The 11,039-nt window shown below is 51.7% G+C and overlaps 2 protein-coding genes across 7 annotated transcripts in view; one reads left to right on the top strand and one right to left on the bottom strand.

Annotated features, from left to right (window-relative positions):
* The first annotated feature begins 2,501 nt into the window (after positions 1-2,501).
* Positions 2,502-8,596, top strand: HVCN1 (hydrogen voltage gated channel 1). Of its 3 annotated transcripts, none has more exons than XM_056332377.1 (6): positions 2,502-2,645; positions 4,153-4,394; positions 4,904-5,008; positions 5,476-5,707; positions 7,786-7,898; positions 8,245-8,596. In XM_056332377.1, exons 2-6 carry the CDS (start codon positions 4,188-4,190, stop codon positions 8,308-8,310), a joined length of 723 nt encoding a protein of 240 aa, XP_056188352.1. In that variant the 5' UTR covers positions 2,502-2,645; positions 4,153-4,187; the 3' UTR covers positions 8,311-8,596. The 3 variants fall into 3 exon arrangements, with proteins under 3 accessions (XP_056188352.1, XP_056188362.1, XP_056188343.1); XM_056332387.1 differs by lacking the exon at positions 2,502-2,645 and adding an exon at positions 2,726-3,288; XM_056332368.1 differs by lacking the exon at positions 2,502-2,645 and having other exon boundaries at positions 3,393-4,394.
* The window catches only part of TCTN1 (tectonic family member 1), a 15,899-nt gene continuing 12,764 nt past the window's right edge, over positions 7,905-11,039 (bottom strand). Inside the window, exons 13-15 of one of the 4 annotated variants that reach the window (XM_056332359.1) lie at positions 10,386-10,511; positions 9,913-10,057; positions 7,905-8,186 (exon numbers count right to left, since the gene is read on the bottom strand). In XM_056332359.1, the coding sequence (XP_056188334.1) occupies positions 9,914-10,057; positions 10,386-10,511 (270 nt within the window). In that variant the 3' untranslated portion in view covers positions 7,905-8,186; position 9,913. Of the gene's footprint in view, positions 8,187-8,548; positions 9,408-9,890; positions 10,058-10,385; positions 10,512-11,039 lie in introns of those variants that run through there. The other 3 variants (XM_056332343.1, XM_056332351.1, XM_056332336.1) reach the window with 3 other exon arrangements.

The raw sequence follows: 11,039 nt of genomic DNA, 5'->3' as shown, positions 1-11,039 counted from the left end.
GGCTGAAGGGCTCCGCAGAAGGCAGCAGGGAAGTTGTGACCAACCCAAGATCTCTTTGTTCTTCCTCTTGCGCCCTTTGCCGTTGCCCAAGTCTAACAGAACCGTGTTGCTCTGTAAAGGAGCGGTAAGATGCGCTATCTATGGGTCTGGGCATTACCCTATACATAGTGGGGTGTTTCTCTTTAGTTTCTTCGAAATGGACAGAGTCCTCCCTCCCACCTAGCTGTGGAAAGGCTATTTTTTAGCACAGGTCATCTTTGATTGTCCCTGGCTTGCTTTAGGATGTGTCAGTGCTATTGTGGCTTTCGGGCCCGTGTTGTGAAGTGAAGCTGTGGAGCTTGACAACTGACAACAACGTTAATTTTGGGTGCAGTGTTCAGCCTCGCTCCCCAGCGGTGCTCAGGGCTCAGTGGGAGGGTGCAGAAGTTCTGGGCACACATACCCCTGATGCATACGATGTACTTTAGACCCAAATTTAACCTCTGAATGATATTAATTGTGGAATGAGGACTGGATCTAGGGAAGAACGTTTAAGGGTGCAGCAGCATCAGGCCCCCGTGCACTGCAAAGCACCGGGACGCCCCCAGCCGAAGTGCTGGGGCATTGTGGGGGGGTGAGGGGCTGGTGGGGGGTGCTAGGGGTGGGCTGAGCTACCCATGCGCTGTGCCACCATGCCACTCAACGTTGTGGCTTGCAAAGGACAAAGCGTGCTCTCCTCAGGGATTTGAGGGAGCTGCTGAGTTCCTGAGGTCGAGCTCTTCCCAAGCCGTCGGGTTATCCAGCCTTCCCGCTTCTGTTGAAAAGAGGGGCTTATGCCTCGGCGGGGGGCGGTGTTAGAAAACACCTTTCTAGTTTCTTGTTTTCACGGGCATCTGTGTTCAAGTTTAAAAAGCTTTTTTTCTGTGTAAGATGCAGTCCAAGCCCTTCCTCACTCTGGCCATCTTCTGCCCCTGTTTCCCTCTGCCTGCAGGTGACACCCGGCAGCTTCAGTCCCTCATACACTGGAATTTAACCGCTGTGAGCCCACGACGTCCCATCCTGGGGGCACAGCAGCCGCTGGGGGTGTCCCGGTCCTGGTGCTGAGGGTGGGCTCCAGGCTCTGCCCTGGTGCTTTGGGAAGCCCATGGGCTTCACCCTCTGCAGCTCAGGCGCACGGTCCTGACTCCCGTTATCCCAGAGCAGAGCGGCTCAGGCTGAGATTAATGGATTGGGCTTGTGAAACAGCGTGCTGTTTCGGTGGGAAGTGTAGAAACCAGGATTTAACCCGCCAGTGGGCTGGGAAGAGGTTTACAGTGATTTTACCCTTAAATCACACCCTGGCACCAACCTGGTCCTCACCAAGAGCTCTGTGGCTCTGCTGGTGGCATCTTGTCCCGCTAGACCACCAGGGCACCTGGCGGACACGGGGAATGTGTGGCCCCTCGGAGCTCTGTGGGCACATGCAGATTATTGGGATTTTATTTAAGTTCTGACAATGAGGCTTCGCATTTGGTGCTGGTTCTGGTGCGGGGAGGGCTCAGCTCACGGGGAAACAGAAGCTGGTCTGTGTTTTCTCCTTAAAACCTGCGCTCCTGACCAAAAAGGGTCCGCTGAGCTCTCAGCAGATCTCCCACCTGCAGCTCCAGGCCCGAGCTGGTCCCTTCCACCATCAGCTGATTGCGTTGGTCTTAACTGGAGTCAGCTGAGACCAAAATGCCTGAATTAGCTGGAAACCCATGGGATAAAACTCCTGCTGCGGGTTCAGGGTTGTGGCTTTGCCGTCCTACTCCTGGGTGCTCAGCTGATCACTGCAAGTAGGGGGTTCAGGGTGATGGTTGAGGGATGGGGGTGGGTGATTTGTGCTGGGTCCCCATCGCCCCAAGGAGGGTCTGTGCACTTTGGGATGAGGTGCTGGAAAATTTTAGGTTCCCAGGAAAAGTTTTGGGCACTCTCCGGGAGGAAGCCTTTCCCAAGAAATGCAACTTGTTTCTAAGGAAACAAAGTCTCGAGGCTTTAGGAGCGCAGCAGTGGGGAGGTGTTTCTTTGTTAGGGGAGAATTAGAAGCAGCTGAGGTTTGCCCCAGCAGCGGGGTGGTACTGGTGGGTCCCTGAACCACCTGACAGCCCAGTTTGCTTGGGATGCTTCCCAAACTGGCTTGTGTTTGGAAAGCAGCAGGGAATTCGAAGGGAGAAGAGGCTTTCTGATAAAACAGGAGCCTGTGACTGGAGGCAGGTTAATCCAGGCCTGATCTCTAGCTCTTGCACTTTAGACCCCTAGACCCCCACCCCCTTATGCGGGACCCCTCCATGCCCCACAGCTCGGACCTCGGCAGAGGCACAAGACCGAATTCACGCCTCCCCTGGGTGCCCGCTCGCTTTGTCGGGTGGGGCTGATTAAAAAAAGTTTAAAAACAACACCAAAAAAAATTGAAACTCCGTCCGGCTCCGGCAGCTCCCGCCCAGGGACGTCTCGCAGCCAGCCTGAGCGGGGGAAGCTGGGAAACCGGGAAATGTCGGAGCGGGACCCCCCGGGGGCTGGGGCTGCGAGACCCCCCCGGAGCTATCCGGGCGCGGCGGGGCCGGGGGAGGCGGGGCCGGGCCGGGCCGGGGGCGGCCCTGCAGCACCGGGGCAGGCGCAGGGCGGCGGGCGCAGCCGGGACGCGCACGGTACCGGGTACCGGGGCCCGGGGCGGGGGGGAAGGTGGCTTGGCCCGGTGAGCGCCGGCCCGGGGGAGGGGGGGCGCGCCACGTCCTTCCCCTCGGGGGTCCCGCCCGGGTGCGGGGAGGCCGGGCAGCCCCATCCCCCGGCGGCGGCTGCGGGCGCCAGCGAGCCCCGGGCCCGTCCCGCTGCGGCCGGGGGGCTGCACACGGAGGGGGCGGCGCTCCGGGGGCTCCGCTCGGCGCCCGGGAGCGGCGGGGGGAAGGTGCTGGCGCTGTGCCCCAGCGGGGGGCTATCTCCATCCCCGACGAGGTCCATGTCCCCTCCAGTACCACCGGAGCGGGTCCCAGCGTGGCCCCCCAGCACCCCGCGGCCAAGGAGCCCTCCGGCCAGGCCCACGGCAGCTCCAGCGGGCCAAGAGCTGTGCTGAGCTCCCCGGGTGGCTTTGGCCAAGGACGGATGCACAGACAGCCGGGATGGGATGGGGACGTGGCCGCCGGTGGCCAGAGCGGTTCTCGGCAGGGTTGGCGGCCAGGGAGTCTGGCCAGGTTGCCCAGAGAGGAAGAGCAAGCTGGTGGGGCTGCAAGGGTGCAGATGGAGCCCCTCCTGCCACTGTTCTCCGTGCCGAGCTTCAACTGGGATCATCTGCAGGTTTGGGATGGCTCCTGGCCCTCGCTGGGTGCCTGCGGGGATGGGACAGGATGGCCAAGGGTGAGGTCAGCTCTAGGGGACACAGGGAGGGGATGGGGGAGGACAGCATCGCCCGCCGGCCAGGCTGGGTGCAGGCATCACCTGCTTGGTTAGCCTGCAGAGGCTGAAATAAGGGGGGCCGCTGATGTTAACGAAGGGAAATGGTGGCTGCTCTTCAGCTTGGTGGCCTGGCTGGAGGGCGAGGGTGCCCGTTAGCCTGGGGGCAGCTGGGCTGCAGCTGCAGCCACCTGCAGGGACAGGGCAGCGCTGGGAGCGCAGCGGAGGGTTCATCTCAAACCCACCAAAAGCAGCCTGCCCCAGCGTGGAGGGGATGAGGGACAAAGGGGAGGGCATCACCTGCTTCCAGCTTTTGCCCAATACAACCTCCATCGATCAGTGTCTAACAGCTTTTTCCATGTGTCCGGAAACACAATGGCTCTTTCCAACAGAAATCAGCAGCTGCCTCCTCTCACATCACGAGATGCGAGATAAGGGCTGGTGTGTTTTTTTTCTCCTGTAATCGATGCTTTGTTTTGAGATGTTTGGAAATACCTCGCGAGGAAGTTCCTCCTTTTAGAGCAGCACCACAGGGTGCAGACAGCACCGAGGAGGCTGGTGGGGGTTCCTCGTCACACCACACCGTGGGAGGTGATGTAAAACAAGCAGCACCACCATTAAGCAATTTCCCGTCAGCAGGGCCCATCCACACTGGCCGTCTCATCTGAACGAAGCGTCACTGTCACGCTTGCTGCGGGGGACCGAGGGAGATTTGGCATTTTTGGTCAGCCTGCAGAGGAGTGGTGACACTTTGCTCTTGTCCTGCAGACGTTGGCAAGGTGATGCCAGCTTGATCCAGAGTCATGTCCAGGTACCTGAAGCACTTCACAGTGGTGGGCGATGACCCCGTGCAGTGGAGCAATGACTATCAGAAATGGGAGGAGGAGGAGGAGGTGGCTGGGGAGAATGGGGAGAAGCAGCCAGATTCGGAGATCAAGCTGGAGCCCACCAGGAGCCGCATCTCCTTCCAGGACATGATGAAAAAGCTCTTCAGTTCCCACAGGTTTCAGGTGAGGCAGAATGAACCCAGGCTAAAGGGAGATGGGAGTGAGATTTGGCCAAAAGCGCCTGTGACAGCCAAGCTGATGTGGGATGGAGCTGAAGGCGGGCTGGGAGCAGCACCAAGCTCACGAGCTGAGCTGTCCTGTCAGAAACAAGCCGATCGGCAGCAGGTGCAGATGTTTCCTGAGCGGCGACAAGGCTCGGTGCACGCTTCTTGCGGCACCAGCAGAGGCATGTGCACTCCAGAAGACCCCCCCATGCCAAGCGGTGGGAAGTGGCTGGGTTTGGTGGGGAGCCAGGCGGTTTCGTGTGGGTGAGACTTTGCAGAAATAACCCACTAACCAGGGGCTGCGGGGGTGGGAGTCCTGGATGGGAGCAACAGAAAGCTCCATGAAATAAAACCAGCTGAACTGGGGGTGCAGGGCATTGGGGCACATTTAGCTGAAGGTCACATCGGCTCCTCTTGCTGATCTGTCTGTGCTGGGAGGGTGTTCATGTTGGTTCTTCTCTCTGACAGATCCTGGTTGTTTGCTTGGTCATCCTGGATGCCTTGTTGGTTCTGGGGGAATTGCTTATGGACCTGAAAATCATCCATCCGGACAAATATAATATAACCCCAAAGGTAAAATGCAGAGAAATGTCAACACAAAGTGTGATTTCCCTCTCTGGTGGTTCAAAGCCTGCTGGGTAGGATGACTGGGCAAGGCAGGACCTGGACCTTCAGCCTTGCCGCGCTGGCACTTGCAGGCATACGAAGGTCTTGCAGGGACTTGTGTGACAGCCCCGCAGCATGGGGGGCCAGCCTGGCCTGGCTCGTGCCAGGCTGTGCAGCAGCTTGGTGTTTCCTTGGGCTGTGGCAGAGCTGAATCATGTTCTCCACGCTTCTCCTGGTTGTCTTCACCCCTCGTGATCTGGCTTACCTGAAGCCGCTGGCTGCCACACGCTTGCTTTGCTTGTCCTTCAGAGCAGGATAATCCCTGTAGAGCCAAATCCGACATGCCCTTGAGCGGTGGAGGTTCTCCAGCCCTGCCCTGCTCATGTGCACACAGGAGGGTTCCCTGGCCCTAAACTTGCACTGTCTTTTTCCAGGTTTTCCATTACCTCTCCCTTTCCATTTTAACCATCTTCCTGGTTGAGGTGGGGTTTAAAGTCTTTGTCTACCGCTGGGAGTTCTTCCACCACAAGTTTGAAGTGCTGGACGGGATCGTCGTCGTCGTGTCATTCATCCTCGACGTTGTCCTCATTTTCCGGGAGCATGAGTTTGAAGCTGTCGGGCTCCTGATACTCCTGCGGCTGTGGCGGGTGGCCAGGATTATCAATGGTAGGTGTGCATGGCCAGTCAGGAGCTCTCCCTGGTGCATGGGCTGGATTCACTGACCTTGCCTGAATTATCTGGGATCGTGTCTTTGTCCCCTTCTCAAAGCCAACTGTGAGACCCCAGGGTCTTGCTCTTCCAGTGAACATGGAGTTTCACCCATGCGGTTTTCATTGCTGGAGTGTGGCCTTAATTAGGCTGTAATTTCTTTGGAGCAGCAATAATCTGCTGCTTGTGCTGGTATAATGCGTGGGTGATGGGGGCATGGTAGCTGGCCCGGGCTAGTGGAGATGCCCAGCTTTAGCACAGCAGTATCAGGCATGTTCCCCTAAAAACAACCCATAATCTGTTCTTGCATCCCTCTCTCCTGGAGGGAGATGGCTCCCATCTGAAGTTTGCATTGGAGGATCCTTTAGACAATGTTTTAACAGGGGAACAGAGTAAAAATCTGCCTTCCTGAATCTACTTCTATAGCAGAGTAGGTTTTACTGCTCTGATATTCTGCTGTGACTCCATCATCTCCTCCAGGGATGCTGCAGAGGATGTCATGATCTCACTCTGGATCTTTCTTGCTTGAATTCAAAGGGTTTGCTATAAAAAGAGGAATACAGAATGTCCCCAAGTCAGTCTTCACTGACTGCTGTGGTAATTGTAGCTGTTGCAAATGGTTGTAAATTCAGACACTTCTGAAGAAAGCGTAGCTGGAAACATTTTCTTCCTTCTTGGGGAAAGAATTTTGGAATTGAAAAAAATGTGGCAATGAGATTATCCCCAATTTTGGTGGATATCCTGCAGTTTTGGTGGGTGCTCTGTGCTTGATGCAGCTCCATGTCTTGTTAGTTGGGATAAAAGGAAAGGATAGCTGGGACCATGTCCATCACCTGCAGCCCCTGGCTGCCATTTTGATGGCAGCAGTGGCCAGGAAGAGGGAAGATACGAGAGCAGCTTGTGGCTCTCTAGTTCGGAGTGAAAGTCAGAGAGAAACTGGATTCATGTGCAGCTGCGTGAGCCACGGGAACTTCAGTGCTGTACAGCAGAAAACCAGTTTTGCTTTTACAAGTAAATCTCCTTATTCCTGGGTGCTCCTGGTTTTCCCCCTAAGCTTTTCACCAAACAACGACAAAGGGGACAAAGAAAAGCTGCCCCAAGCCGCGGGTATTGTGTCTCACTGAGGCACGGTTCACTGCCTTCCGTCACTGTTGATTGATAGGGACCGGGTTTCAGGCAGGTGGGGACCGCCTGATGTTATCAATGCAAATAAGCAGCATCGCTGCTTTGTCTCCAGAGAAATGAACCCCCAAACCCCAAGGCTGCTGCCTGCAGTGCTAGAAGCACAGGCACGCATCAGTGCCTGCCTTTGTGCACATCATTCTGTCGGCAGCTGGAGCAGAGCTCTGTTGGGTAGGAAGAACGTGATGTTCTCGATGCTCTTGTCAAGCTACACACACAAAAAAAACCCCAAAAAAAACAGTGCGGGGGAAAAAAAAAGCCTTTACTGTGAGTGCTGGGTTCACATATAATAACCTAACAATATTTCAGTGGAGAAGTGACACCTCTGCTGTAAGGAGACACTGCGTGCCCTTGCTGCAGCTGCACGAGGTAAAGCCTAAGCCTTACGGACCAGATGATGTGCCCTGTCCTGTTCCACCGGGCCGGAGCGATCGGCCATGGGGGTGGACGAGCCCTGTGCCTGCTGTTAAGAGCAAGGCTCCCGACTACATGAAACTGGTTAAAACACAGCCCCTTGTGACAACAAAGTGGCTGGTTACACCCTTACACAACCCCCAGGCTCTGCCAAGGGAGTGAATTCAAATTCAGGATTTGAATGACGGTCTGACTGATTAATTCAGCTCCGAAGCCAGACTGCCTCTTCTCAGCAGAGTATTGGTATCCAGATCCCTGGGGTGGCTAATTTAAAACCCTCCTCATTAAGAAAAGCACTTGGGAAGGGTGGTGGAAGAGGACAGAACCAGAGCTCAAGAGGAACACGTTTAACTGCTCAAATACAGAGCCTGTGTACTGTTAACCTCCTGCTCGTGGCTGTCTTGCATTGTAAAACGAATCCACTGTGAATTGTTTCACAGGAATCATTTTATCGGTAAAGACCCGCTCTGAACAACAAGTGTCCAAGCTAAAGCAAGCAAACCTGAAACTTGCGACAAAGGTTGAACAACTGGAACACAGCTGTGTAGAAAAGGTAAGAAAACACTTGTAATTTAAACAAGGTTTACCTGCTGGCTGCCCCCCAGGACAAGCTGGCCTGGGATCCCTTTTGCAAGGTTGCCACTGCCGGCTTGGTTTCCTCATCAGAAAGTTGTGGGGTAAGCTGGGCTGAGGAACCACAAGCCCTGCTGCTCCTGCCTGCGCTTCCCTTAGCTGCCTCTCTTGCCAAGGAACGACAGCTACCTCTGTCCTACTTTAGCCAGGTTGTCCTGTTTTACTGCAGCATGAGATAGATTACAGCAGCGGGAAGATCTGTGAGAACCTGGGAAAGTATTTTAAGGTAAGAGCTATATTAATGATTTGACTTTTGTCTCCTACAGGAACAAGAAATTGAGAGGCTTAACAATATATTAAAGCAGCATGGACTCATCAGTGAGCCAAAATAGGAGGCCGGTTTTCCAAGGTGGGAAGTTTGCCCTGGAGAGTGCAGTGTTGAAATCTATCAGTTTGACCTGAAAGGTTTTCCTGTCTCTTTGCTTTCTCTTGTATAGTGTTGTCTATAAACATTTTCTATTTGACCACACTTTGATTAGATCTTGGGATTGCAAAAATAGTTTTATTGGAAAATTAATCATGCATACTCCCTGTAAACATTGATCTCACAAGACCTTTCTTGTACAGCTGTACAGTCACGCAAAATAATTTAATAAAGACACACTTTTGCAAGCTATACATCCACAAAAGTACCACTTATTTTAAATAATTTCATTTTTCTATGATAATGTTCTTTGTTTGCAACACCCTGTAGAAACTTGCAGTTCAAATGAGAAGAACTCAGGCCAAAAAGGTCATTTCTTCTCCACAAGTTGACTGTTCATCATTAGTAAATCTCTTCTTTGCCAACCATTCTTTTCATATTGTTGGTAGTTTCCTCATTTCTGTTGCTGCTTGTGCCACTTTTATTTATATAACATTCACTTCAAAAATACCAACATACCACTCCTTTAGTTGACAATTGAGTCGGCACCAAAATAGAGGCAAACATGTGCCATCTTACGTCAAACAATGCCTTGTTCTCAGCAGCAGATTCGAGTTCTGATACTGCTTTCTCTCATCTCTTCCATTTTAAGTGTTCATTTGCAGCCCACTGGGCTATGAAATTTTTGTTTCCACAGCTCATAAATCAATACAATGAAAGAAATAGAATATGTAAGAACAGATGCAGGTGAGTGGACTGCTGGGGACAGTTAAGACTCCAGAAAAGCCATTAGAAATTCTGTACTAAAAGAACCAGGGTGGTGTCTGACACAATGGGAACTTTTCCAGGTATTGGAAGGTCCCTGTGGATAGACTATTTTACAGCTGAAGAGTGAGATTCAGTAAGTGGGAATTTTGAAAGGTGTTGACTGTAGTAGGTGTCTCCAATTGATTTCAGCCACAGTCAGCTGGAAGGGTCATTGAACTTTTCTGAAAGTTTAACTTAACTGGATTTTTAAAGAAAAGTAATTAACGAATGGCTTGAAAAAAAAGCTAGTTTATTCATCTACAAAAATAGAGAAAGCAGAGGCCTTATTTAATAGCACGATTACTTTAATTAACAGTTTAGCTCCGCTGTTCACAGATAACGAAGCCTACTTTCCTTTGGAGCTGTACTGTGTCCCTGTGCTCTTCCCTTCCCCCCCTGCCTCCACACTGCTAGGCAGGTAGCTCAGAGTAGCGCTGCTTCCGAGCATCCATGGGAGGCTGGTGGCTGTACCTGTGCTGACTGGCCAGCCAGAGCTACCATCTAGTTCATACTGTAACCTTTTTTCCTCTTGGGAGAGGTATAATTGGGAACTTTCCACTTTATGTGTGTTTAGGAGTGTGTGTGTCTGCCCTAAAGCTTCTGAGAACCCTCACAAGGGCTCACCCCTTCTCTCTTGGCCAATTTTAACCCAGTGCATCTACAACTTAAACTGATGGCCGATCACAGTGACTAGATAAATCTCACTGCTTTAGGAAATGGACTAAAAGGCAGAAATATAGCTTCTTTTTTAATGCATACTTACCTTAGACAAATGGAAAGAAAAAATCAAAGGGTAACTTGACATTAATGGTGGGCCAAGCTTTATAGCCTGGCTCTGCAGGTGAAGAAATATCAGTGAAAACAACAGAACTTGTTATAGGAATAGTCTTTTCCCTTCCTGAGGGAAGCTGCAATGAAAATACAAATGGTCATTAGCTTCAGTCTTCTCTTTATAGGACACATGTATATTCCTTTGTTTGGCCTGGGTAATATTTTCAGTTATTTGTAAAAAGTGGTGTTTTCTTTATATGCAGTTCCATGTTTCTTTTCATGGGTGATGTACAGATTTTTATTGAAGTGTGTTTTGGCAAGCTGCCCACTGTTGTGTTTGAGTTGGAACAGAAACTGTTTGGTGTAATACACTCTAATATGAAGTGCTACCTTTATCTAAAGAGATTAACTGCATCTCTGTCAAGCCATTCTTTTTATCTTAAATCCTGTAATATGATTACATACCTGCTTCAATGTGGTGGTAGTGATTGTAGCTGTAACGTTCACTATTCTGGCTTGTGGATTGACTAGGGATCCATATTTAGTCCACTTCACTTCTATTTCAAGCGATACTGGTATTTGGCATGAGCTCTGAAAAGTGTTACAAATTCTCTCACTGTCTGACTTATAAAGAAGCAACCACATTAATTATTCATCATATTAAACTAGCAGAATGCCCCCAGAAAGCTTGCTCCAGGAGGTTACCAGAGCAACTACACCATACTTGTGCCCTGGACTGTGCTGCAGCACAGGTGCTCGCAGCCTTGGCTCAGGGGTGTCCCTACAGTTCCTTCACAGGTGACAAACTGACTCTGTAACTGCACTTCAGGCAGGACTTTGGCTCTTGGTGATAGTGCTGAGGTGGCTCTTTTTAGGAGGAAGACTTAATTAATAATATCACTGGGATAGTAGAAAATCCTTAACTCTGCCACGGCAGAATTTTGAAGCCTACAATCTTAAATATTTTTAGGTATTTCTTCTTGAACTGTGAAGTTTCTAAATCATTCACTGTTCAGTTGCAAAAGCATGCAAGAAACCTATATACAAGCTGTCATTGAGGGGGTGCTGTCATTCAGCTACTGCCAAGCAGCACTGCCTACTGCCAGCAGCAGGGACTGT

The sequence above is a fragment of the Falco biarmicus genome, chromosome 1 (genome assembly GCF_023638135.1).
Source record: "Falco biarmicus isolate bFalBia1 chromosome 1, bFalBia1.pri, whole genome shotgun sequence".
Lineage (NCBI taxonomy): Eukaryota > Metazoa > Chordata > Aves > Falconiformes > Falconidae > Falco > Falco biarmicus.
The sequence above is the reverse complement of the archived record's forward strand: the minus strand, read 5'-3'. Positions and strand labels throughout refer to the sequence as shown.

Coding starts and splice junctions, on each gene's coding strand:
- HVCN1 (XM_056332377.1), top strand. CDS start 4,188: ATGTCCAGGTACCTGAAGCACTTCACAGTGGTGGGCGATGACCCCGTG. Junction 5,009..5,475: donor AATATAATATAACCCCAAAG/GTAAAATGCAGA, acceptor GTCTTTTTCCAG/GTTTTCCATTACCTCTCCCT. Junction 7,899..8,244: donor AACACAGCTGTGTAGAAAAG/GTAAGAAAACAC, acceptor TGTCTCCTACAG/GAACAAGAAATTGAGAGGCT.